We start from the raw sequence: 25,979 nt of genomic DNA on the forward strand, positions 1-25,979 counted from the left end.
AAAATTGCCAATGTATTATGGCCTTAAGAGGGCCGGCCAAGTACTGAATACTAGCTGGTGAAATAAGAATATAATGTACAGGGGCTTTACTATGTACTGTATATTATGGTGTAATAAATGAGATCGCTGAATCCATAGGCTTTAATCTCTATAATACTCAGCATCATCTAGGAATCATTTTGTCAGTATATTAACGTCCAAATAGATTCCTCTATCTTCATTTAGAAGGTGTTGTTACTATGTTAACGTCCAAATAGATTCCTCTATCTTCATTTAGAAGGTGTTGTTTTAACCCAGATTTATGTCACTGTGTATTGCTAGATTTGCTTTGTTGCTCTGGATTCATTTCTGTGAATGTGGGGGAATTCACATGTCTTTTTTGGAAGGATATCTTCAAGAAGGACTTTCCCTTTTTCCTAATTCAGTAAGACCAGTTCAATAGGACAACGTGGCAAAGGGAGCCTCCTAGTGGAGGAGAGGACGCCCACTTTGCTGTGAGCCTTGAGCCACTGTGTAAAGTCTGGCAGCACAACATTACTCTACTGTGAGCCTTGAGCCACTGTGTAAAGTCTGGCAACATAACATTACTCTACTATGAGCCTTGAGCCACTGTGTAAAGTCTTGCAACACAACATTACTCTACTGTGAGCCTTGAGCCACTGTGTAAAGTCTGGCAGCACAACATTACTCTACTATGAGCCTTGAGCCACTGTGTAAAGTCTGGCTGCACAACATTACTCTACTATGAGCCTTGAGCCACTGTGTAAAGTCTGGCAGCACAACATTACTCTACTATGAGCCTTGAGCCACTGTGTAAAGTCTAGCTGCACAACATTACTCTACTATGAGCCTTGAGCCACTGTGTAAAGTCTAGCAGCACAACATTACTCTACTATGAGCCTTGAGCCACTGTGTAAAGTCTGGCAACACAACATTACTCTACTATGAGCCTTGAGCCACTGTGTAAAGTCTAGCTGCACAACATTACTCTACTATGAGCCTTGAGCCACTGTGTAAAGTCTGGCAGCACAACATTACTCTACTATGAGCCTTGAGCCACTGTGTAAAGTCTAGCTGCACAACATTACTCTACTATGAGCCTTGAGCCACTGTGTAAAGTCTGGCAACACAACATTACTCTACTATGAGCCTTGAGCCACTGTGTAAAGTCTGGCAGCACAACATTACTCTACTATGAGCCTTGAGCCACTGCGTAAAGTCTGGCAGCACAACACTACTCTACTGTTGGCTTGATTGACAGACAGAATTAAATTAGGTTTGGGATGATATACTGTCCGTCCGTCCGTCCGTCCGTCTGTTTGTTTATGTCCCTGGCAGTACTAATACCTCTGTCTGTCTATGTCCCTGGAGGTACTAATACCTCTGTCTGTTTATGTCCCTGGCAGTACTAATACCTCTGTCTGTTTATGTCCCTGGCAGTACTAATACCTCTGTCTGTTTATGTCCCTGGCAGTACTAATACCTCTGTCTGTCTATGTCCCTGGAGGTACTAATACCTCTGTCTGTTTATGTCCCTGGCAGTACTAATACCTCTGTCTGTTTATGTCCCTGGCAGTACTAATACCTCTGTCTGTTTATGTCCCTGGCAGTACTAATACCTCTGTCTGTCTATGTCCCTGGCAGTACTAATACCTCTGTCTGTTTATGTCCCTGGCAGTACTAATACCTCTGTCTGTCTATGTCCCTGGCAGTACTACTACCTCTGTCTGTTAATGTCCCTGGCAGTACTAATACCTCTGTCTGTCTATGTCCCTGGCAGTACTAATACCTCTGTCTGTTTATGTCCCTGGCAGTACTAATACCTCTGTCTGTCTATGTCCCTGGCAGTACTAATACCTCTGTCTGTTTATGTCCCTGGCAGTACTAATACCTCTGTCTGTTTATGTCCCTGGCAGTACTAATACCTCTGTCTGTCTATGTCCCTGGCAGTACTAATACCTCTGTCTGTCTATGTCCCTGGCAGTACTAATACCTCTGTCTGTTTATGTCCCTGGCAGTACTAATACCTCTGTCTGTCTATGTCCCTGGCAGTACTAATACCTCTGTCTGTCTATGTCCCTGGCAGTACTAATACCTCTGTCTGTTTATGTCCCTGGCAGTACTAATACCTCTGTCTGTCTATGTCCCTGGCAGTACTAATACCTCTGTCTGTTTATGTCCCTGGCAGTACTAATACCTCTGTCTGTTTATGTCCCTGGCAGTACTAATACCTCTGTCTGTTTATGTCCCTGGCAGTACTAATACCTCTGTCTGTCTATGTCCCTGGCAGTACTAATACCTCTGTCTGTTTATGTCCCTGGCAGTACTAATACCTCTGTCTGTTAATGTCCCTGGCAGTACTACTACCTCTGTCTGTTAATGTCCCTGGCAGTACTACTACCTCTGTCTGTTAATGTCCCTGGCAGTACTAATACCTCTGTCTGTTTATGTCCCTGGCAGTACTAATACCTCTGTCTGTCTATGTCCCTGGCAGTACTAATACCTCTGTCTGTTAATGTCCCTGGCAGTACTACTACCTCTGTCTGTTAATGTCCCTGGCAGTACTACTACCTCTGTCTGTTAATGTCCCTGGCAGTACTAATACCTCTGTCTGTTTATGTCCCTGGCAGTACTAATACCTCTGTCTGTTTATGTCCCTGGCAGTACTAATACCTCTGTCTGTTTATGTCCCTGGCAGTACTAATACCTCTGTCTGTTAATGTCCCTGGCAGTACTACTACCTCTGTCTGTTAATGTCCCTGGCAGTACTACTACCTCTGTCTGTTAATGTCCCTGGCAGTACTAATACCTCTGTCTGTTTATGTCCCTGGCAGTACTAATACCTCTGTCTCTCTCAATTTAATTCAATTTGCTTTATTGGAATGACGTAACAATGTACTGTACATACTAATATTGTCAACAGGACAACAGTAACAACAACAATCAATACATTCAACAATAACAATAAGAACAGAGGACATGGTTGGTCTGTCAGACACTGTCCCTCATCTCATGGCAGGCAGCAATGTAGTGCTCTGCCAACCCATATAGAGGACATGGTTGGTCTGTCAGACACTGTCCCTCATCTTATGGCAGACAGCAATGTAGTGCTCTGCCAACCCACAGCTCTCTGCTTCCTCCCCCAACAGGACGGGTAGCCTATCCCTCCCCCAACAGGACTGGTAGCCTATCCCTCCCCCAACAGGACGGGTAGCCTATCCCTCCCCCAACAGGACGGGTAGCCTATCCCTCCCCCAACAGGACGGGTAGCCTATCCCTCCCCCATCAGGACAGGTAACCTATCCCTCCCCCAACAGGATGGGTAGCCTCTCCCTCCCCCAACAGGACGGGTAGCCTATCCCTCCCCCAACAGGACGGGTAGCCTATCCCTCCCCCAACAGGACGGGTAGCCTATCCCTCCCCCAACAGGACGGGTAGCCTATCCCTCCCCCAACAGGACGGGTAGCCTATCCCTCCCCCAACAGGACGGGTAGCCTATCCCTCCCCCAACAGGACGGGTAGCCTATCCCTCCCCCAACAGGACGGGTAGCCTATCCCTCCCCCAACAGGACGGGTAGCCTATCCTCATCAGAGAGGTCTTTGAAACCTTAAATAAGGGTTTCAAATTTGAGGAAATGAAACTAATTGAATGAATTAGTGAAACTACAATTTTAAACTAAATGTAACTAATTGTTTTATATTTTTGACATTTTGTCAGGAAATGCAGCTCCGTCTCAGGTTCTGCTGTGGTGCAGTGGTTGCACAGCCTTTCCTCTACAGGGAGCCAGGTTCTGCTGTGGTGCAGTGGTTGCACAGCCTTTCCTCTACAGGGAGCCAGGTTCTGCTGTGGTGCAGTGGTTGCACAGCCTTTCCTCTACAGGGAGCCAGGTTCTGCTGTGGTGCAGTGGTTGCACAGCCTTTCCTCTACAGGGAGCCAGGTTCTGCTGTGGTGCAGTGGTTGCACAGCCTTTCCTCTACAGGGAGCCAGGTTCTGCTGTGGTGCAGTGGTTGCACAGCCTTTCCTCTACAGGGAGCCAGGTTCTGCTGTGGTGCAGTGGTTGCAAAGCCTTTCCTCTACAGGGAGCCAGGTTCTGCTGTGGTGCAGTGGTTGCACAGCCTTTCCTCTACAGGGAGCCAGGTTCTGCTGTGGTGCAGTGGTTGCACAGCCTTTCCTCTACAGGGAGCCAGGTTCTGCTGTGGTGCAGTGGTTGCACAGCCTTTCCTCTACAGGGAGCCAGGTTCTGCTGTGGTGCAGTGGTTGCACAGCCTTTCCTCTACAGGGAGCCAGGTTCTGCTGTGGTGCAGTGGTTGCACAGCCTTTCCTCTACAGGGAGCCAGGTTTTCCTGTGTCTACCCTTCTCAATGGCAAGGCTGTTCTCACTGAGCCTGTACGTTGTCAAATAGTTTTCCACGGTGTACCGTCGATTTAGGGCTAAATAGCACTGCATTTTGCTTTGTGATTGTGTTTCCCAATAAGCAATGTAGTTTTGTTTTGACTGTGTTGTAGTTTGTTTTATTCTGATTGATTGGGTGTTCTAGTCCTGAGGCTTCAGTGTGTTAGTAGAACAGGTTAGTGAACTCAGCCCCAGGACCAGCTGGATGAGGGGACTGAGGCTTTAGTGTGTTAGTAGAACGGGTTAGTGAACTCAGGACCAGCTGGATGAGCGGACTGAGTCTTCAGTGTGTTAGTAGAACAGGTTAGTGAACTCAGGACCAGCTGGATGAGGGGACTGAGGCTTTAGTGTGTTAGTAGAACGGGTTAGTGAACTCAGGACCAGCTGGATGAGCGGACTGAGGCTTCAGTGTGTTAGTAGAACAGGTTAGTGAACTCAGGACCAGCTGGATGAGGGGACTGAGGCTTCAGTGTGTTAGTAGAGCAGGTTAGTGAACTCAGCCCCAGGACCAGCTGGATGAGGGGACTGAGGCTTCAGTGTGTTAGTAGAACAGGTTAGTGAACTCAGCCCCAGGACCAGCTGGATGAGGGGACTGAGGCTTCAGTGTGTTAGTAGAACGGGTTAGTGAACTCAGCCCCAGGACCAGCTGGATGAGCGGACTGAGGCTTCAGTGTGTTAGTAGAGCAGGTTAGTGAACTCAGGCCCAGGACCAGCTGGATGAGGGGACTGAGGCTTCAGTGTGTTAGTAGAACAGGTTAGTGAACTCAGCCCCAGGACCAGCTGGATGAGGGGACTGAGGCTTCAGTGTGTTAGTAGAACAGGTTAGTGAACTCAGCCCCAGGACCAGCTGGATGAGGGGACTGAGGCTTCAGTGTGTTAGTAGAACAGGTTAGTGAACTCAGGACCAGCTGGATGAGCGGACTGAGGCTTCAGTGTGTTAGTAGAACAGGTTAGTGAACTCAGGACCAGCTGGATGAGGGGACTGAGGCTTTAGTGTGTTAGTAGAACGGGTTAGTGAACTCAGGACCAGCTGGATGAGCGGACTGAGGCTTCAGTGTGTTAGTAGAACAGGTTAGTGAACTCAGGACCAGCTGGATGAGGGGACTGAGGCTTCAGTGTGTTAGTAGAGCAGGTTAGTGAACTCAGCCCCAGGACCAGCTGGATGAGGGGACTGAGGCTTCAGTGTGTTAGTAGAACAGGTTAGTGAACTCAGCCCCAGGACCAGCTGGATGAGGGGACTGAGGCTTCAGTGTGTTAGTAGAACGGGTTAGTGAACTCAGCCCCAGGACCAGCTGGATGAGCGGACTGAGGCTTCAGTGTGTTAGTAGAGCAGGTTAGTGAACTCAGGCCCAGGACCAGCTGGATGAGGGGACTGAGGCTTCAGTGTGTTAGTAGAACAGGTTAGTGAACTCAGCCCCAGGACCAGCTGGATGAGGGGACTGAGGCTTCAGTGTGTTAGTAGAACAGGTTAGTGAACTCAGCCTCAGGACCAGCTGGATGAGGGGACTGAGGCTTCAGTGTGTTAGTAGAACAGGTTAGTGAACTCAGCCCCAGGACCAGCAGGATGAGCGGACTGAGGCTTCAGTGTGTTAGTAGAACAGGTTAGTGAACTCAGACCCAGGACCAGCTGGATGAGGGGACTATTTTCTTTGCTCTGCTCTTGGCATTGCAGGGCTTGGTAATGATATCAATCAAATCAAATCAAATCAAATTTTATTTGTCACATACACATGGTTAGCAGATGTTAATGCGAGTGTAGCGAAATGCTTGTGCTTCTAGTTCCGACAATGCAGTAATAACAAGTAATCTAACTAGCAATTCCAAAACTACTGTCTTGTACACAGTGTAAGGGGATAAAGAATATGTACATAAGGATATATGAATGAGTGATGGTACAGAGCAGCATAGGCAAGATACAGTAGATGGTATCGGGTACAGTATGTACAAATGAGATGAGTATGTAAACAAAGTGGCATAGTATAGTATAAAGTGGCTAGTGATACATGTATTACATAAGGATACCGTCGATGATATAGAGTACAGTATATACGTATGCATATGAGATGAATAATGTAGGGTAAGTAACATTTATATAAGGTAGCATTGTTTAAAGTGGCTAGTGATATATTTACATCATTTCCCATCAATTCCCATTATTAAAGTGGCTGGAGTTGAGTCAGTGTCAGTGTGTTGGCAGCAGCCACTCAGTGTTAGTGGTGGCTGTTTAACAGTCTGATGGCCTTGAGATAGAAGCTGTTTTTCAGTCTCTCGGTCCCAGCTTTGATGCACCTGTACTGACCTCGCCTTCTGGATGATAGCGGGGTGAACAGGCAGTGGCTCGGGTGGTTGATGTCCTTGATGATCTTTATGGCCTTCCTGTGACATCGGGTGGTGTAGGTGTCCTGGAGGGCAGGTAGTTTGCCCCCGGTGATGCGTTGTGCAGACCTCACTACCCTCTGGAGAGCCTTACGGTTGAGGGCGGTGCAGTTGCCATACCAGGCGGTGATACAGCCCGCCAGGATGCTCTCGATTGTGCATCTGTAGAAGTTTGTGAGTGCTTTTGGTGACAAGCCGAATTTCTTCAGCCTCCTGAGGTTGAAGAGGCGCTGCTGCGCCTTCTTCACGATGCTGTCTGTGTGAGTGGACCAATTCAGTTTGTCTGTGATGTGTATGCCGAGGAACTTAAAACTTGCTACCCTCTCCACTACTGTTCCATCGATGTGGATAGGGGGGTGTTCCCTCTGCTGTTTCCTGAAGTCCACAATCATCTCCTTAGTTTTGTTGACGTTGAGTGTGAGGTTATTTTCCTGACACCACACTCCGAGGGCCCTCACCTCCTCCCTGTAGGCCGTCTCATCGTTGTTGGTAATCAAGCCTACCACTGTTGTGTCGTCCGCAAACTTGATGATTGAGTTGGAGGCGTGCGTGGCCACGCAGTCGTGGGTGAACAGGGAGTACAGGAGAGGGCTCAGAACGCACCCTTGTGGGGCCCCAGTGTTGAGGATCAGCGGGGAGGAGATGTTGTTGCCTACCCTCACCACCTGGGGGCGGCCCGTCAGGAAGTCCAGTACCCAGTTGCACAGGGCGGGGTCGAGACCCAGGGTCTCGAGCTTGATGACGAGCTTGGAGGGTACTATGGTGTTGAATGCCGAGCTGTAGTCGATGAACAGCATTCTCACATAGGTATTCCTCTTGTCCAGATGGGTTAGGGCAGTGTGCAGTGTGGTTGAGATTGCATCGTCTGTGGACCTATTTGGGCGGTAAGCAAATTGGAGTGGGTCTAGGGTGTCAGGTAGGGTGGAGGTGATATGGTCCTTGACTAGTCTCTCAAAGCACTTCATGATGACGGATGTGAGTGCTACGGGGCGGTAGTCATTTAGCTCAGTTACCTTAGCTTTCTTGGGAACAGGAACAATGGTGGCCCTCTTGAAGCATGTGGGAACAGCAGACTGGTATAGGGATTGATTGAATATGTCCGTAAACACACCGGCCAGCTGGTCTGCGCATGCTCTGAGGGCGTGGCTGGGGATGCCATCTGGGCCTGCAGCCTTGCGAGGGTTAACACGTTTAAATGTCTTACTCACCTCGGCTGCAGTGAAGGAGAGACCGCATGTTTTCGTTGCAGGCCGTGTCAGTGGCACTGTATTGTCCTCAAAGCGGGCAAAAAAGTTATTTAGTCTGCCTGGGAGCAAGACATCCTGATATGAGAGGGGGTCACTGTATTTTAGATGTTTCCCAAACTTAACTGCTCTTTTTTGAGTTTGTATTATTAGTGTATATTGTCCTAATTCTGCCCTGCATGCATTGTTTGTAGTTTTCCTCTGGACATGTAGGAGAATCTTACAGAACTCTGCATGCAGGGTTTCAATTGGATGTTTGTCCTATTGGGTGAAATCTTGTTTTGCAAGTGGACCCCACACCTCGCTGCCATTAAGTGCAATTTGTTCAATGACACATTTGAATTTGTTTTTAAATTAAGTAGAATGCCCTGCATACTTCCTCTCTCAGTTCATTCACTGCCTCATTAAGGTGTCCAGTTGAGATTATTTTTAAACACAAGTAATTGTAGTGTGTACAGTACTCTATATATTTTGTACCAATTGAGATACATTTTGAGATATATTTTGTACCAATTTTGCACTAGTGAATTTGAGCATCTCATTTAGGATGACATTAGGTCTGCATGCATTTTAAATTTGAGGGTCTGAAGTTTCTTATACTCAGGAGTTTGGGCTCCCGAGTGGTGCAGTGGTCTAAGGCACTACAGACCCTGGTTCAATACCAGTCCCATAGGGCTGCGCATCAATTGGTTACGTGTTTGGCCGGTGTAGGCCGTCACTGTAAATGAAAAATTCTTTGTTAACTGACTTGCCGAGTTAAATGAAGGTTAAATACAGCATTATAGAGCTCCTGGTCTGGGGATTGGTCAGCAATGGTCAATTTGATTGGTCAGTAATGGTCAGATTGATTGGTCAGTAATGGTCAGTTTGATTGGTCAGTAATGGTCAGTTTGATTGGTCAGTAATGGTCAGTTTGATTGGTCAGTAATGGTCAGTTTGATTGGTCAGTAATGGTCAGATTGATTGGTCAGTAATGGTCAGTTTGATTGGTCAGTAATGGTCAGTTTGATTGGTCAGTAATGGTCAGTTTGATTGGTCAGTAATGGTCAGATTGATTAGTCAGTAATGGTCAGTTTGATTGGTCAGTAATGGTCAGTTTGATTGGTCAGTAATGGTCAGATTGATTGGTCAGTAATGGTCAGATTGATTGGTCAGTAATGGTCAGTTTGATTGGTCAGTAATGGTCAGTTTGATTGGTCAGTAATGGTCAGTTTGATTGGTCAGTAATGGTCAGTTTGATTGGTCAGTAATGGTCAGATTGATTGGTCAGTAATGGTCAGATTGATTGGTCAGTAATGGTCAGTTTGATTGGTCAGTAATGGTCAGTTTGATTGGTCAGTAATGGTCAGATTGATTAGTCAGTAATGGTCAGTTTGATTAGTCAGTAATGGTCAGTTTGATTGGCCTTTATATCTTTTATAACACGGTTCAACTTGTCATGAATTTGTTCTGCATCACTTTGAACAGTGTTGTAGAGAGTTTTATAATGGGTTATTAGTTTATAATGGGTGATTAGTTTAATAATGGGTTATTAGTTTATAATGGGCAATTAGTTTAATAATGGGTTATTAGTTTATAATGAGTAATTAGTTTATAATGAGTAATTAGTTTAATAACGGGTTATTAGTTTCTAATGAGTAATTAGTTTAATAATGGGTTATTAGTTTATAATGAGTAATTAGTTTAATAATGGGTTATTAGTTTATAATGAGTAATTAGTTTAATAATGGGTTATTAGTTTATAATGAGTAATTAGTTTAATAATGGGTTATTAGTTTATAATGAGTAATTAGTTTAATAATGGGTTATTAGTTTATAATGAGTAATTAGTTTAATAATGGGTTATTAGTTTATAATGAGTAATTAGTTTAATAATGGGTTATTAGTTTATAATGAGTAATTAGTTTAATAATGGGTTATTAGTTTATAATGGGATATTCGTTTTATAATGGGTTATTAGTTTATAATGGGGTATTCGTTTATAACGGGTTATTAGTTTATAATGGGTTATTAGTTTATAATGGGTTATTAGTTTATATCGGGTTATTAGTTTATAATGGGTTATTAGTTTATAATGGGTTATTAGTTTATAATGGGTTATTAGTTTATAATGGGTTATTAGTTTATATCGGGTTATTAGTTTATAATGGGTTATTAGTTTATAATGGGTTATTAGTTTATAATGGGTTATTAGTTTATATCAGGTTATTAGTTTATAATGGGTTATTAGTTTATATCGGGTTATTAGTTTATATCGGGTTATTAGTTTATAATGGGTTATTAGTTTATAATGGGTACATACTGTATGTCAAGATTTTATATTGCTAATTCCTCTTGTTTTGATTTTATTTTTAGGTTTCTCCAATTTTGCCAGTAGTTGTTTGTGTTTATGGACTGGGGCAGCAGGTAGCCTAGTGGTTAGAGTGTAGGGGCGGCAGGTAGCCTAGTGGTTAGAGCGTAGGGGCGGCAGGTAGCCTAGTGGTTAGAGCGTAGGGGCGGCAGGTAGCCTAGTGGTTAGGGCGTAGGGGCGGCAGGTAGCCTAGTGTTTAGAGTGTAGGGGCGGTAGGTAGCCTAGTGGTTGGAGTGTAGGGGCAGCAGGTAGTCTAGTGGTTAGAGTGTAGGGGCAGCAGGTAGTCTAGTGGTAAGAGTGTAGGGGCGGCAGGTAGTCTAGTGGTTAGAGTGTAGGGGCGGCAGGTAGTCTAGTGGTTAGAGTGTAGGTGCGGTAGGTAGCCTAATGGTTAGAGTGTAGGGGCGGCAGGTAGTCTAGTGGTTGGAGCGTAGGTGGGGCAGGTAGTCTAGTGGTTGGAGTGTAGGGGCGGCAAGTAGCCTAGTGGTTAGAGTGTAGGGGCGGTAGGTAGCCTAGTGGTTGGAGTGTAGGGGCGGCAGGTAGCCTAGTGGTTAGAGTGTAGGTGCGGTAGGTAGCCTAATGGTTAGAGTGTAGGGGCGGCAGGTAGTCTAGTGGTTGGAGCGTAGGTGGGGCAGGTAGTCTAGTGGTTAGAGTGTAGGGGCAGCAGGTAGTCTAGTGGTAAGAGTGTAGGGGCGGCAGGTAGTCTAGTGGTTAGAGTGTAGGGGCGGCAGGTAGCCTAGTGGTTAGAGCGTGGTGGCGGCAGGTAGCCTAGTGGTTAGTGTGTAGGTGGGGCAGGTAGTCTAGTGGTTAGAGTGTAGGGGCGTTAGGTAGCCTAGTGGTTAGAGTGTAGGGGCGGCAGGTAGTCTAGTGGTTAGTGTGTAGGTGGGGCAGGTAGTCTAGTGGTTAGAGTGTAGGGGCGTTAGGTAGCCTAGTGGTTGGAGTGTAGGGGCGGCAGGTAGCCTAGTGGTTAGAGTGTAGGGGCGGCAGGTAGCCTAGTGGTTAGAGTGGAGGGGCGGTAGGTAGCCTAGTGGTTAGAGTGTAGGGGCGGTAGGTAGCCTAGTGGTTGGAGTGTAGGGGCGGCAGGTAGCCTAGTGGTTAGGATGTAGGGGCGGTAGGTAGCCTAATGGTTAGAGTGTAGGGGCGGCAGGTAGCCTAGTGGTTAGAGTGTAGGGGCGGTAGGTAGTCTAGTGGTTAGAGTGTAGGGGCAGGCAGGTAGTCTAGTGGTTAGAGTGTAGGGGCGGCAGGTAGCCTAGTGGTTAGAGTGGAGGGGCGGTAGGTAGCCTAGTGGTTAGAGTGTAGGGGCGGTAGGTAGCCTAGTGGTTAGAGTGGAGGGGCAGGCAGGTAGTCTAGTGGTTAGAGTGTAGGGGCGGCAGGTAGCCTAGTGGTTAGAGTGGAGGGGCGGTAGGTAGCCTAGTGGTTAGAGTGTAGGGGCGGTAGGTAGCCTAGTGGTTGGAGTGTAGGGGCGGCAGGTAGCCTAGTGGTTAGGATGTAGGGGCGGTAGGTAGCCTAATGGTTAGAGTGTAGGGGCGGCAGGTAGCCTAGTGGTTAGAGTGTAGGGGCGGTAGGTAGTCTAGTGGTTAGAGTGTAGGGGCGGTAGGTAGCCTAGTGGTTAGAGTGGAGGGACGGCAGGTAGCCTAGTGGTTAGAGTGTAGGGGCGGCAGGTAGCCTAGTGGTTAGAGTGTAGGGGCGGCAAGTAGCCTAGTGGTTAGAGTGTAGGGGCGGTAGGTAGTCTAGTGGTTGGAGTGTAGGGGCGGCAGGTAGCCTAGTGGTTAGAGTGTAGGGGCGGCATGTAGTCTAGTGGTTGGAGCGTAGGGGCGGCAGGTAGTCTAGTGGTTAGAGTGTAGGGGCGGCAGGTAGTCTAGTGGTTAGGGCGTAGGGGCGGCATGTAGTCTAGTGGTTGGAGTGTAGGGGCGGCAGGTAGTCTAGTGGTTAGGGCGTAGGGGCGGCATGTAGTCTAGTGGTTGGAGTGTAGGGGCGGCATGTAGTCTAGTGGTTGGAGCGTAGGGGCGGCAGGTAGTCTAGTGGTTAGAGTGTAGGGGCGGCATGTAGTCTAGTGGTTGGAGTGTAGGGGCGGCATGTAGTCTAGTGGTTGGAGCGTGGGGGCGGCAGGTAGTCTAGTGGTTAGAGTGTAGGGGCGGCATGTAGTCTAGTGGTTAGAGTGTAGGGGTGGCAGGTAGCCTAGTGGTTAGAGTGTAGGGGCGGCAGGTAGTCTAGTGGTTAGAGTGTAGGGGCGGCAGGTAGTCTAGGGGTTGGAGTGTAGGGGCGGCAGGTAGTCTAGTGGTTGGAGCGTTGGACCAGTAACCAAAGAGTTGCTAGATCTAATCCCTGAGCTGACAAGGTAACAATCTGTCAAGGCAGTTAACCCACTGTTCCTAGGCTGTCACTGTAAATACGAATTTGTTCTTAACTGACTTGCCTAGATAAATAAAAAATAATGTCAGCTGTTGTGCTGTGCTTTTTTGATTCTGAGTGTACGTTTATAGAGTTTTAAAGTCTCACAGCAATGAGGGCCGTTTGCCTGAATATATAGTTGATGTTTGTTTTTTTTTACGGCCAGATCGATGCCTTCTTTACTGTGAGTGAATGTGCTATCCAGGAAGTTATTTAAGAGTGTCTGGATATTTTGGTTACTGGTTGCTGTCTGCCATTCTTCTGTGCTGTTTTGGGCCCATCTGTATGAATGTCTGATGTTGCTTACTGGGCTGTGAATGTGAGCTGTGAGTGTGTGGTTGTTTCCATGTCTGTTCTTTTGAGGAACAACATAACGTGTCTGTGATCAGACAGAGGTGTTAGTGGCTTGACAGTGAATGAGCTGAGAGAGAAGGGGTCCATGTCTGTGATCATATAGTCGACTGTACTGTGGCCAAGAGGTGAGCAGTCGGTGAATCTCCCCAAAGAGCCCCCCCCCCCCCCCCGTAACCTACCATTGACAAAGTACAGACCCAGGCTTCTACAGAGCTGCAAAAGATCCCTTCTGCTTTTGTTGACGGTGCTGTCACTGTTGTTTTTATGGGGGAGATGAAGACAGTTAGAAACAGTACGGCCTGTAATAAAGCTGTCCCCTCGTGTGCTCGTCAGATCAGGTAGTGTTCCTGTGAGCGAATTTGTGTCCCTACAGATGAGGACATTTCCATGGGCCTGCAAATCGCAGGTCTCTTCCTCAAGGGTGGGGAATATCTTCTTTGAGTTATATGAGGATTCTGAGGGGGGGATATACTGTAACACATGTTTCTGTCAGTACAAGTTCTATTTTCAGTTTTAACTAAATGAGGGGGGGATATACTGTAACACATTTTTCTGTCAATACAAGTTCTATTTTCAGTTTTAACTAAATGTGATAATTACCAATTTTGAGGGGATCGATTAGATTTTGTTGTTGGGATTTGTACCAAATGATCAGTCCTCCAGAGTCTCTGCCTCTATTGACAGAGCTGTGTTTCTCTCTCTCTCTTAACAGGTCTGTTGGTGTACGTGTCGATGATGGTGGGGGCTTTCGTGTGGGGCAGCCTGGCGGATAAGATGGGCCGTAGGAAATGTCTGATCTACTGTCTGGCCATCGACTGTGTCTTCAGCTTCCTGTCCTGCTTCGCTCAGGGATACGGATTCTTCCTCTTCTTCAGGTTCTGCTCCGGCTTCGGGTGAGATGAGACTCTGTTGCTGAGATGGAGAGAGAGATGAAGAGAGAGATGGCGAGAGGGATGCAGAGAGATGGATGTAGAGAGAGAGATGGAGAGAGGGATGTAGAGAGAGAGATGTAGAGAGATGGATGTAGAGGGAGATGAAGAGAGATAGATGAAGAGAGATGGATGTAGAGAGAGGGATGGAGAGGGAGATGAAGAGAGATGGATGTTGAGAGAGGATGGAGAGGGAGATGAAGAGAGATGGATGTTGAGAGAGGGATGGAGAGGGAGATGAAGAGAAATGATTACTGCAAGCTAGCTCTGTCTGGAGGAATCCCTGATCCCAGCTCTGTCTGGAGGACACTCTGATCCCAGCTCTGTCTGGAGGACTCCCCCTGAGCCCAGCTCTGCCTGGAGGGCGCCCTGAACCCAGCTCTGTCTGGAGGACTCCCTGAACCCATTTCTGTCTGGAGGACTCTCTGAACCCAGCTCTGTCTGGAGGACACCCTGAACCCAGCTCTGTCTGGAGGACTCCCTGAACCCAGCTCTGTCTGGAGGACTCCCTGAGCACAGCCAAGGCCCCAAGATCATAACGTCATGGTCCAGTCCCAAATGGCTGCTTATTCCCTATGAAGTTCACTTCCTATGGGCTCTGGTCAGAAGTTGTGCTCTACAAAGGGAATAAGGTGACATTTGGACACACATCATAACAGAACCCTTTACCGGAGCCAAAGGGAGAATAGGTCCAGGTGTCTGGGGTTTTGTGTGGTCAGAGCGTGATTTCAACAAAGTCCACAGAACAGACCCCCTCAAGAGGAATAACACCCCATTTCACTGTTTCAACAATCCTGCTCATGTTAAAGAATATATTCAGAGTTTAAATGTCTCTAATCTCTGTTGTATTGTTCCACCAGGATCGGAGGGACTGTCCCCATCGTGTACACCTACTTCGCAGAGTTCCTCCAGATGGATAAGAGAGGGGAGCACCTTAGCTGGCTGTGTATGTTCTGGATGTTCGGTGGGCTCTACGCCTCCTTTACCGCCTGGGGAATCATCCCTCACTACGGTACCAAGCCATGTTGCTGTTTTATAATACTTTATGAATTTCATAGTAGATTAATTGAGTGGTTTGGGCTTGACCTGATCAGGCCCTGATGGAGCCCATGCACTCTTTGAGCTCAGCTGTAACGTCACCCAGCAGGTAATGGACCTGACTGTGCTGTTGTTGTTGGTGATGGTGATGATGGTGATGGTGGTGATGATGATGATGATGGTGGTGATGGTGATGATGATGATGGTGATGATGGTGGTGATGGTGATGATGAGGATGATGATGGTGATGATGCTGATGAGGATGATGATGCTGATGATGATGGTGATGGTGATGATGGTGATGATGGTGATGAGGATGATGATGGTCATGATGGTGATGGTGATGATGATGGTGGTGATGATGATGATGATGAGGATGATGGTGATGGTGATGATGGTGATGATGATGATGATGATAGTGATGATGGTGATTATGGTGATGATGATGATGATGATGGTGATGATGGTGATTATGGTGATGATGATGATGATGGTGGTGATGGTGGTGATGGTGATGATGAGGATGATGATGATGGTGATGATGATGGTGGTGATGATGAGGATGTTGATGGTGATGATGCTGATGAGGATGATGATGTTATAATCATTATTATTGTTGTTGATGTATGATGTTGTTATTGTTGTTGATGTATGATGTTGTTATTGTTGTTGATGTACACCACCGTTCAAAAGTTTGTGGTCACTTAGAAATGTCCTTGTTTTTGAGAGAAAAGCCAATTCTTTGCATATTAAAATAACATCAAATTGATCAGAAATACGGTGTAGACATTGTTAATGTTGTAAATGACTATTGTAGCTAGAAACGGCTGATTATTTTATGGAATATCTATATAGGTGTACAGAGGCAATGTCTCGCATGGAAGAGTCATCATTTCTCAAAACAAGAATAGATTGACGAGTTTCAGAAGAAAGATATTTGTTTCTGGCCATGTTGAGCCTGTAATCGAACCCTGAAATGCTGATGCTCCAGATACTCAACTAGTCTAAAGAAGGCCAGTTTTATTGCTTCTTTAATCAGGACAACAGTTTTCAGCTGTGCTAACATAATTGTAAAAGGGTTTTCGAATGATCAATTAGCCTTTTAAAATGATAAACTTGGATTAGCTAACACAACGTGCCATTGGAACACAGGAGTGATGGTTGCTGATAATGAGCCTCTGTACGTCTATGTAGATATTCCATTTAAAATCAGCCGTTTCCAGCTACAATAGACATTTACAACATTGACAATGTCTACACTGTATTTCTGATCAATTTAATGTTATTTTAATAGACCAAAAATGTGCTTTTCTTTCAAAAACAAGGACATTTCTATGTGGCCCCAAACTTTTGGACGGTAGTGTATGTTGTTGTTGTTATTGATGTTGTTGTTGTTGATGTTGTTGTTATTGATGTATGTTGATGTTTGTTGTTGTTGTTATTGTTGTTGATGTTGTTGTTCATGTTGTTGATGTATGTTGTTGTTATTATTGATGATGATGTTGTTGATGTTGTTGTTGTGGATGTATGTTGATGTATGTTGTTGTTGTTATTGTTGTTGATGTTGTTGCAGGCTGGGGCATCAGCCTGGGGACACAGTATCAGATCCACACCTGGAGAGTATTCATTCTGGTGTGTATGTTTCCAGCCATCATTGCCCTCGTTGGACTGGTCTTCATGCCAGAGAGTCCACGCTTCTTCCTGGAGGTAACAGACTGTGTGTGTGCGTGTGTGTGTGCGCGTGCGCGTGTGTGCGTGTGTGTGTGTATGTGTGTGTGTGTGTGTGTGTGTGTGCGTGTGTGGTGTGTGTGTGTGGTGTGTGTGTGTGTGTGTGTGTGTGTGTGTGTGTGTGTGTGTGTGTACAGTATGCAGCTTATTCTTTAGCGTTATTTTACCAGGTCAGTTGACTGAGAACATTCTCATTTACAGCAACAACCTGGGGAATAGTTAAAGGGGAGAGGAGGGGGATGAATGAACCAAATGGCAGCCAGATGGAAGAATCAGGATGAGATTGTTGATATTATGATGACTCAGCAGCTGCATAGCATTCTGATATTATGACTCAGCAGCCACATAGCATTCTGATATTATGATGACTCAGCAGCCACAGAGCATTCTGATATTATGATGACTCAGCAGCCACAGAGCATTCTGATATTATGATGACTCAGCAGCCACAGAGCATTCTGATATTATGATGACTCAGCAGCCACAGAGCATTCTGATATTATGATGACTCAGCAGCCACAGAGCATTCTGATATTATGATGACTCAGCAGCCACATAGCATTCTGATATTATGATGACTCAGCATTCTGATATTATGTTGACTCAGCAGTCTGATATTATGATGACTCAGCAGCCACAGAGCATTCTGATATTATAATGACTCAGCAGCCACAGAGCATTCTGATATTATGATGACTCAGCAGCCACAGAGCATTCTGATATTATGATGACTCAGCAGCCACAGAGCATTCTGATATTATGATGACTCAGCAGCCACAGAGCATTCTGATATTATGATGACTCTGCAGCCACTGAGCATTCTGATATTATGATGACTCTGCAGCCACAGAGCATTCTGAGATTATGATGACTCAGCAGCCACAGAGCATTCTGATATTATGATGACTCTGCAGCCACAGAGCATTCTGAGATTATGATGACTCAGCAGCCACAGAGCATTCTGATATTATGATGACTCAGCACCCACAGAGCATTCTGATATTATGATGACTCAGCAGCCACAGAGCATTCTGATATTATGATGACTCAGCAGCCACACAGCATTCTGATATTATGATGACTCAGCAGCCACAGAGCATTCTGATATTATGATGACTCAGCAGCCACAGAGCATTCTGATATTATGATGACTCAGCAGCCACAGAGCATTCTGATATTATGATGACTCAGCAGCCACAGAGCATTCTGATATTATGATGACTCAGCAGCCACATAGCATTCAGCCTCTCCAAAATAAAACAGGAACTAAATCTCACTGCTGTGTTGCTTCACACAGAGTTGTAAAGGTTGAACATCTCCCCCAGTCCCTTACATGTTATTGTACACTCTTAGAAAAAAGGGGAACAAAAACGTTCTTCGGCTTTCCCAATAGGTTAACCACCTTTGGTTCCAGGTAGAACCCTTTTTGATTCCAGGTAGAACTCTTTTGGGTCTAGAAGAAAAAGAAACGCACACCTATTAAGACGAGGTGCTGGCTAGCGTAGAAAACTAGAAAATAAGAATAAAAGAGAGCTGCACACTCTAGGAGCTCAGATGCAATAATTTAATTACCAACGTTTCGACAGCCAAGCTGTCTTCATCAGGGTATAATCACAAACACTGCGGGGTGACTCGTTTATATAGTGTCAAAAGACACAGGTGTCTGTAATCATGGCCAAGAGTGGCCTAATATCATTGGTTAATAATCAAATATTAAAATGTCATACAAAGAACAGCATACAAACATGTAGAACCAAAAGGGTTCCATCCGGAAGCAAAAAGGGTTCTCCAAAGGGTTCATGGGACATGGAACCCCTACATGGAACCCAAAAGAGTTCTATCTGGAACCAAAAAGGGTTCTACCTTGAACCAAAAGGGTTATCATATGGGGACAGCTGAAGAACCCTTTTAGGTTCTAGATAGCACCTTTCTTCTAAGATTGTACCTATATATTCCACCTTCTATGGCATTGAATATTCCAGTAGCTACATGTGATAGACTGACAGATGTTTCTGTCTGTCTCTTCTCAGAATGGGAGACATGACGAGGCCTGGATGATTCTGAGACAGGTCCATGATACCAACTGGAAGGCCAAGGGAGAACCTGAGAGGGTATTCACTGTGAGTACACCACCGGTCAAACCAACTCTCCGGTCAAACCAACTCTCCCCTAGTACAGTCACCCTGAGAGGGTATTCACTGTGAGCACACCACCGGTCAAACCAACTCTCCGGTCAAACCAACTCTCCTCTAGTACAGTCAACTAGAGAGGGTGTTCAACTCTCCTCTAGTACAGTCACCCTGAGAGGGTATTCACTGTGAGTACACCACCGGTCAAACCAACTCTCCTCTAGTACAGTCACCCTGAGAGGGTGTTCACTGTGAGTACACCACCGGTCAAACCAACTCTCCCCTAGTACAGTCACCCTGAGAGGGTATTCACTGTGAGTACACCACCGGTCAAACCAACTCTCCTCTAGTACAGTCAAGAGAACCATACTCCTAGTTCAATCTAATGTTATATAATCACTATTTTTTCTCCAACAATATAATGTGATATAATCTCTCCTGTCCCTCCTGTCAGGTGTCCAACATCACGACTCCTAAGACGCAGGAGGATGAGTTCATTGAGATCCAGAGTGACACTGGAACATCCTTCCAGCGCTGGACTGTCAGACACACCAACCTCCTCAAACAGGTAACAGCTGGATTGTCAGACACACCAACCTCCTCAAACAGGTAACAGCTGGATTGTCAGACACACCAACCTCCTCAAACAGGTAACAGCTGGATTGTCAGACACACCAACCTCCTTAAACAGGTAACAGCTGGACTGTCAGACACCAACCTCCTCAAACAGGTAACATCTGGACTGTCAGACACACCAACCTCCTCAAACAGGTAACAGCTGGACTGTCAGACACACCAACCTCCTCAAACATGTAACAGTTGGACTGTCAGGCACCAACCTCCTCAAACAGGTAACATATAGTAGCCATTTCAGGGGGAGCCCCAACCGGGATTCAATCAGCGTCCAGCGACTGTCAACACAACACCTCAGCCATTATACCAAGAGATCCTAAACCCTAGGAGGATGATAGGTGTTGGATTTAGATTTCTACAACACATATTCTTGATTTAAAATGTTAGAGTTTTTGAACATTGTCAATAGCACTGCTCATAAGAGTGTGTTGAAAACTGTCAATAGCACTGCTGATAAGAGTGTGCCTGAACCAGGAGGATGACTTGTTTGTGTTGTTGACTCTATGTCTCCAGGTGATGCAGAACGTGATGTCCCTGGCAGCACCAGACCTCAGACTGCAGGGTCTGTTCCTGGCTATCGTCTGGTTCACCATGGCCTTCAGGTAAACAAACAGTAGTAACCTTTTGTTGTGAGTATATTCAACAAACCCCCCTGTTATCCCATCAGGTGCTCCTCAACCAACACAGGAGATATCCAATCCAGTCAAAGCTCTCCAGATGGGGAACGTCTGCATATCTAACACGTGATAGCTTGCTACCTGTCGAGAGCACTGCCAAGTCACTATTGGACGTGTCAATCATGACGGGTGACTGTTACTTCTGTGTCTCAGCTACCACGGACTGTCGGTGTGGTTCCCTGACATGATCAAGTACATGCAGTATGAGGAGTACGAGTCCAAGGTGAAACTCTTCCATCGAGAACGAGTGGAGAGATTCCACTTCAACTTCTCCCTGGTCAACCAGATCCACAAAGAGGGAGAATATGTCCATGACAAGTATGTCACAGATGGGATATTTTGACTGGACAACTAGTACGTTACAATGTTGTCAGATGTCTTCCCTGAAGCAGGGCTGTTCTCTCTCTAAAAAAAACCTTGTGCTATCTCTTATCTAGGTTCATGGATATAGAGATCAAGTCTGTGAAGTTTGAAGATTCCCTGTTTGAGAACTGTTACTTTGAGGACGTCAGGTCGACCAACACGTACTTTGAGAACTGCACCATCAAGAACACGGTCTTCTATAACACAGGTAGGTGTTATATCTGTGCATGGATTTTTACAAATCAATCCATTTGTCCCTGATTCAAGCTCCATAGAGAGACCAGACAGGGTTGTACAATGTCTCCCTTGCTGTTCACCTTAACCATTGATATGTGAGGTGTATTATGTATGTGATGTACAGTGCATTTGGAAGGTATTCAGACTCCTCAAATTTTTCCACATTTTTTACATTACAGCCCTATTCTAAAATGGATTCAAAATAAAAAATCCTTATCAATCTACACATAAATCCTCACAATGACAAAACGGAAACATATATATTTTTTTTATGTTTGCTAATTTATAAAAAATAAATACCTTATCTTCTTGAGACAGTATTTTGATGTTTGGATGAAAAACGTGCCCAAATGAAACTGCCTATTTCTCAGGCCCAGAAGCTAGAATATGCATATAATATGCAGATTAGGATAGAAAACACTCTAAAGTTTCCAAAACTGTCAAAATATTGTCTGTGAGTATAACAGAACTGATATTGCAGGTGAAAACCCGAGGAAAATCCAACCAGGAAGTGCAATGAAACCTCTATTCCATTGCATGCCTACCCTCCATTTAAAGGGATATCAACCATATTCCTTTCCCTACAGCTTCCACAAGGTGTGAACAGTATTTAGACATAGTTTCAGGCTTTTATTCTGAAAAATGAGTGAGAATGATCACATCGCGTCAGTGGATAGCTGTGTCCCCAGAGTTTTGCATGTGCGAGCAGCTTGGAGCAGACCTTTTCTCTCTCTCCTATTGAAAAAGGTACCGTCCGGTTGAAATATTATCGATTATTTATTGTAAAAACAACCTGAGGATTGATTATAAAAAACGTTTGACATGTTTCTACAAACTTTACTGATACTATTTGGAATTTTTGTCTGCTCGTCGTGATCAACACGATCCTGTGGATTACTCAACAAAACGCGCCAACCAAATGGAGGTTTTTGGATATAAAAATAATCTTTATGGAACATAACAAACATTTAGTGTGTAACTGGGAGTCTCGTGAGTGCAAACATCCGAAGATCATCAAAGGTAAGCGATTCATTTTATTGCTTTTCTGAGTTTCGTGACCAATCTACTTTGCTGCTAGCTGTTTGTAATGTTTTGTCTGCTGAGAGAGGTGTCCTAACTTAAACGCTTGGTTTGCTTTTGCTGTAAAGCTTTTTTGAAATCTGATTGCCAGGTGGATTAACAACAAGCTAGTTCTCATTTAGCTTCACGGTCGTTATTTGTTTATTGTTTTTGTAAAGCTAAACTGTGTTTTGGTATATTTTGGTGTGATTTCATGAAAATTAAATATTTTTAGTAATTTCATTTGAATTTGGCGCTCTGCAATTCAGCGGATGTTGATGAAAAGGATCCCGATAAAGGGATCGATGCGCCAAGAGGTTATTTACATAAGCATTGAGATTCTTTGCTTTAAGACTCAAAATTGAGCTCAGGTGTATCCTGTTTCCATTGATCATCCTTGAGATGTTTCAATGGAAATTAAATTGATTGAACATCATTTGGAAAGGCACACACCTGTCTATATAAGGTCCCACAGTTGACAGTGCATGTCAGAGCAAAAACCAAGCCATGAGGTTGAAGGAATTGTCCGTAGAGCTCCAACACAGGATTGTGTCTTGGCACAGATCTTGGGAAGGGTGCCAAAACATTTCTGTCCCGAAGAACACAGTGGCCTCCATCATTCTTAAATGGAAGAAGTTTGGAATCACCAAGACTCTTCCTAGAGCTGGCTGCCAAGCCAAACTGAGCAATTGGGGGGGAAGGGACTTGGTTAGGGAGGTGACTAAGACGCCCATGTTCACTATGACAGAGCTCCAGAGTTCCTCTGTGGAGATTGGAGAACCTTCCAAAAGGACAACCATCTCTGCAGCACTCTAGCAGCACTCTAGCAATCAGGCCTTTATGGTGGACTGGACAGATGGAAACCACTCCTCAGTAAAAGGCACATGACAGCCCACTTGGAGTTTGCCAAAAGGCATCTAAGGACTTTCAGACGATGAGAAACAAGATTCCCGTGTCTGATGAAGCCAAGATTGAACTCTTTCGCTTGAATGCCAAGCATCAAGTCTGGAGGAAACCTGGCACCATCCTGCCATTTTTCAGTGGCAGGGACTGGGAGACTAGTTAGGTTTGAGGGAAAGATGAACTGAGCAAAGTACAGAGAGACCCTTGATGAAAACCTGCTCCAGAACGCTCAGGACCTCAGACTGGGGCGAAGGTTCACCTTCCAACAGGACAATGACCATAAGCACACAGCCAAGACAATACAAGGGTGGCTTCTGGACAAATCTCTGAATGTCCTTGAGTGGCCGAGCCAGAGCCCGGACTTGAATCCAATCGAACATCTCTGGAGAGGCCTGAAAATAGCTGAGCAGCGACGCTCCCTATCCAACCTTACAGAACTTGAGAGGATCTGCAGTGAAGAAACTACCCAAATACAGGTGTACCAAGCTTCTAGCGTCACACCCAAAAAAACTCAATGCTGTAATCGCTGCCAAAGTGCTTCAACAAAGTACTGAGTAAAGGATCTGAATACCTACGTAAATGTGATATTTCCATGTTTAAATTTTAAGACATTTGGAAAGATTTCGAAAAACCTGTTTTTGCTTTGTAATTATGGTGTATTGTGTGTAGATTTATGAGTGAATAAAAAATAAAAAAATTAACATTTTAGAGTAATACTGTAATGTAACAGAAAGTAGGAAAAGTGAAGGGTTCTGAATGCTTTCTGAATGCACTGTAAACGTGCCGTTGAACAGAGCACAGATCCCCTTATGATCTCATTTGGGACTGTCCTTTATCTCCGTGACTGACAGACCTTTGGGAAGACTCTAAGTTTATAGACTGTCGGATGGAAAATGCCACGTTTCTCCATCCGAAGAAAGGCTGCCATCTGAACTTCCAGGAGGAGAACGACATCGTCATCTACATGGTCAGCTTCCTGGGGAGTCTAGCGACACTGCCAGGCAACATCCTGTCAGCCCTCTTCATGGACAAGATAGGAAGGATCAAAATTATAGGTGAGGGAAGTGAAGACACGTATGTGGCTCAGTGGGAAAATAATCAATGGTACAAAACAACCTGAAACTATGGCAGCAACTCTGAAATCATTCTCTCTCTCTCTGTCTGTCTCTTTCACTCTGTCTCCCTCTCTCTCCCTCTCTGCCCCCCCCCTCTCCCTGTCTGTCTGTCTGTCTGTCTGTCTGTCTGTCTGTCTGTCTGTCTCTGTCTGTCTGTCTGTCTGTCTGTCTCTCTCTCTCTCTCTCTCTGTCTCTCTCTCTCTCTCTCTCTCTTTCTGTCTCTGTCTCTCTCTCTCTCTCTCTTTCTCTCTCTCTCTCTCTTTCTGTCTCTGTCTCTGTCTCTCTCTCCCTGTCTCTCTCTCTCTCTCCACCAGGTGGTTCTATGCTGATATCAGCAGTTTGTACGTTCCTCCTGCTCCTCAGCTTCAGTCAGGGGGCAGTTATATTATTTCAGTGCCTTTTCTACGCTACCAGCGTCGCGGCCTGGAACGGACTGGAGGTCATCACAGTAGAAATCTACCCTTCTGCTAAAAGGTACAGAGAACCCCAATCCCCATGTCCATGTCCTGGTATCAGACGTCTGTGTTGTTCATGATGAGGGATTTAGGTGGTCATTGGAAAAATACTATAAACCAAAGGTTTTCAACTGGTTTTGCCTCGGGACCCAAACTGAAGCAGGTTGTTTCAAATTGAACCAGGTAGTTTTTACTCAGACACCTGTGATCCATTCAAAACCTCCCGACCCGCCGGTTGAGAACCACTGTTGTAAACTGTCCTTTAAGCACCTGCCCTAAACCCACTGATGTCTGTACCTCTCTCTTCCTCAGATGCACAGCGTTCGGAGTGCTGAACGGTACCTGTAAGCTGGCAGCCATTATTGGCAGCGTCATCTTTGCCAAGTTCATCGGCATCACAAAGATCATCCCCATTTTCCTGGCGTTCGCAGCGCTCGCCTGTGGAGGTCTGCTGGCCACCAAACTGCCCGACACACGGGAGAAGATCCTGGAGTGAAAACAGCTAAACATCTACAGCATCAAGGGTTGTAAAATTTCTGCGACTTTCCACAGGTTCTCAAAACATCTTGGTGGGAAGATTCCCAGACTTCCTGCGTGGGAATTTGGGGAAAGTTAGTGGAATTTTGCAAACCTTTACAACGTCACGGCCAAATAAAGATGTCTGTACATATAGGTTGGTCCAGTTGGGAGAGAGACTTCCACATGTGAAGTGAGTTGTGTGTGACAGAATAGGGGATGGGCTTTCTGTTCCCATGGTGATGTATAGAACGAACGGTACCCTCATCAAGACATGTCACCATTTTACATTGTTTGATATTGTGTTTTTCTTCTGTCCACCCCCCTTCTGTACACCACCCAGGTAGAGCAGGACATGTCACTCTGTATTTGGTATGTTTTAAAATGTGTTTCAAATTATTTTAAATTAAAATTAAAGAATAGGAGAAATATATTTACTTGGAAGATGAGAAATATATTTACTTGGAAGATGACAGACAGTTTTACCATGTTGTGCTTTGATTTAAAACTAACTGTTCAGGAAAGGTATTAGGTTGACATTTGGGTTGGAATTCAACAACGGCTAAGGTTTCAATGTAACGCTATTGTACGATTCAGAACCAATTTTTCATTGTCCTTGTTCCATTCCATTGTGTGAACTTTCATCTCGGGTAGTCAGGTGCTTGAATTGTCCCCTTTCCTCTTTGCCCTTAACTTTCCAGCTGAACCACTGAATGTGGTTCAGAAACCCCTCCATTCTATTCCACACCCCCCTTCTTTCCAAGGACTCCATTTATATATATTCATCCCTGTGTATCGCTCAGCATCTGGTCTTCAGCTCCTGTTGTATCTATTAACCAGGACGACAACCTCTTCTGCTGTACAGTGGATGCTTCTGTTGACGTACCAATATGTTTGTTGTATTGTTTGTGTTCAGTCTCTCCTTTTCCAGAAGAGCTGTGTTCTAGATACTGATTCTATTAAATCCTGTCTAGTCTTGTGTTCAGTCTCTCCTTGTCCAGAAGAGCTGTGTTCTAGATACTGATTCTACTAAATCCTGTCTTGTCTGTGTTCAGTCTCTCCTTTTCCAGTAGACTGATACTGATTCTATT

At 45.3% G+C, this 25,979-nt stretch overlaps 1 protein-coding gene across 1 annotated transcript in view; it reads left to right on the forward strand.

Moving 5' to 3' along the window:
• The window catches only part of LOC139385042 (synaptic vesicle glycoprotein 2B-like), a 64,742-nt gene extending 39,782 nt beyond the window's left edge, over positions 1-24,960 (forward strand). The window contains exons 3-13 of the mRNA XM_071130080.1: positions 13,819-13,999; positions 14,896-15,047; positions 16,647-16,780; positions 18,832-18,921; positions 19,385-19,498; positions 20,077-20,165; positions 20,394-20,558; positions 20,678-20,811; positions 23,654-23,857; positions 24,232-24,391; positions 24,685-24,960. Coding sequence (XP_070986181.1) covers positions 13,819-13,999; positions 14,896-15,047; positions 16,647-16,780; positions 18,832-18,921; positions 19,385-19,498; positions 20,077-20,165; positions 20,394-20,558; positions 20,678-20,811; positions 23,654-23,857; positions 24,232-24,391; positions 24,685-24,868 — 1,607 coding nt within the window. The 3' untranslated portion in view covers positions 24,869-24,960. The remainder of the gene's footprint in view (positions 1-13,818; positions 14,000-14,895; positions 15,048-16,646; positions 16,781-18,831; positions 18,922-19,384; positions 19,499-20,076; positions 20,166-20,393; positions 20,559-20,677; positions 20,812-23,653; positions 23,858-24,231; positions 24,392-24,684) is intronic.
• Positions 24,961-25,979: the final 1,019 nt, after the last annotated feature.

This window comes from Oncorhynchus clarkii, chromosome 26 (assembly GCF_045791955.1).
Source record: "Oncorhynchus clarkii lewisi isolate Uvic-CL-2024 chromosome 26, UVic_Ocla_1.0, whole genome shotgun sequence".
In the NCBI taxonomy this organism is placed as follows: Eukaryota; Metazoa; Chordata; class Actinopteri; order Salmoniformes; family Salmonidae; genus Oncorhynchus; species Oncorhynchus clarkii.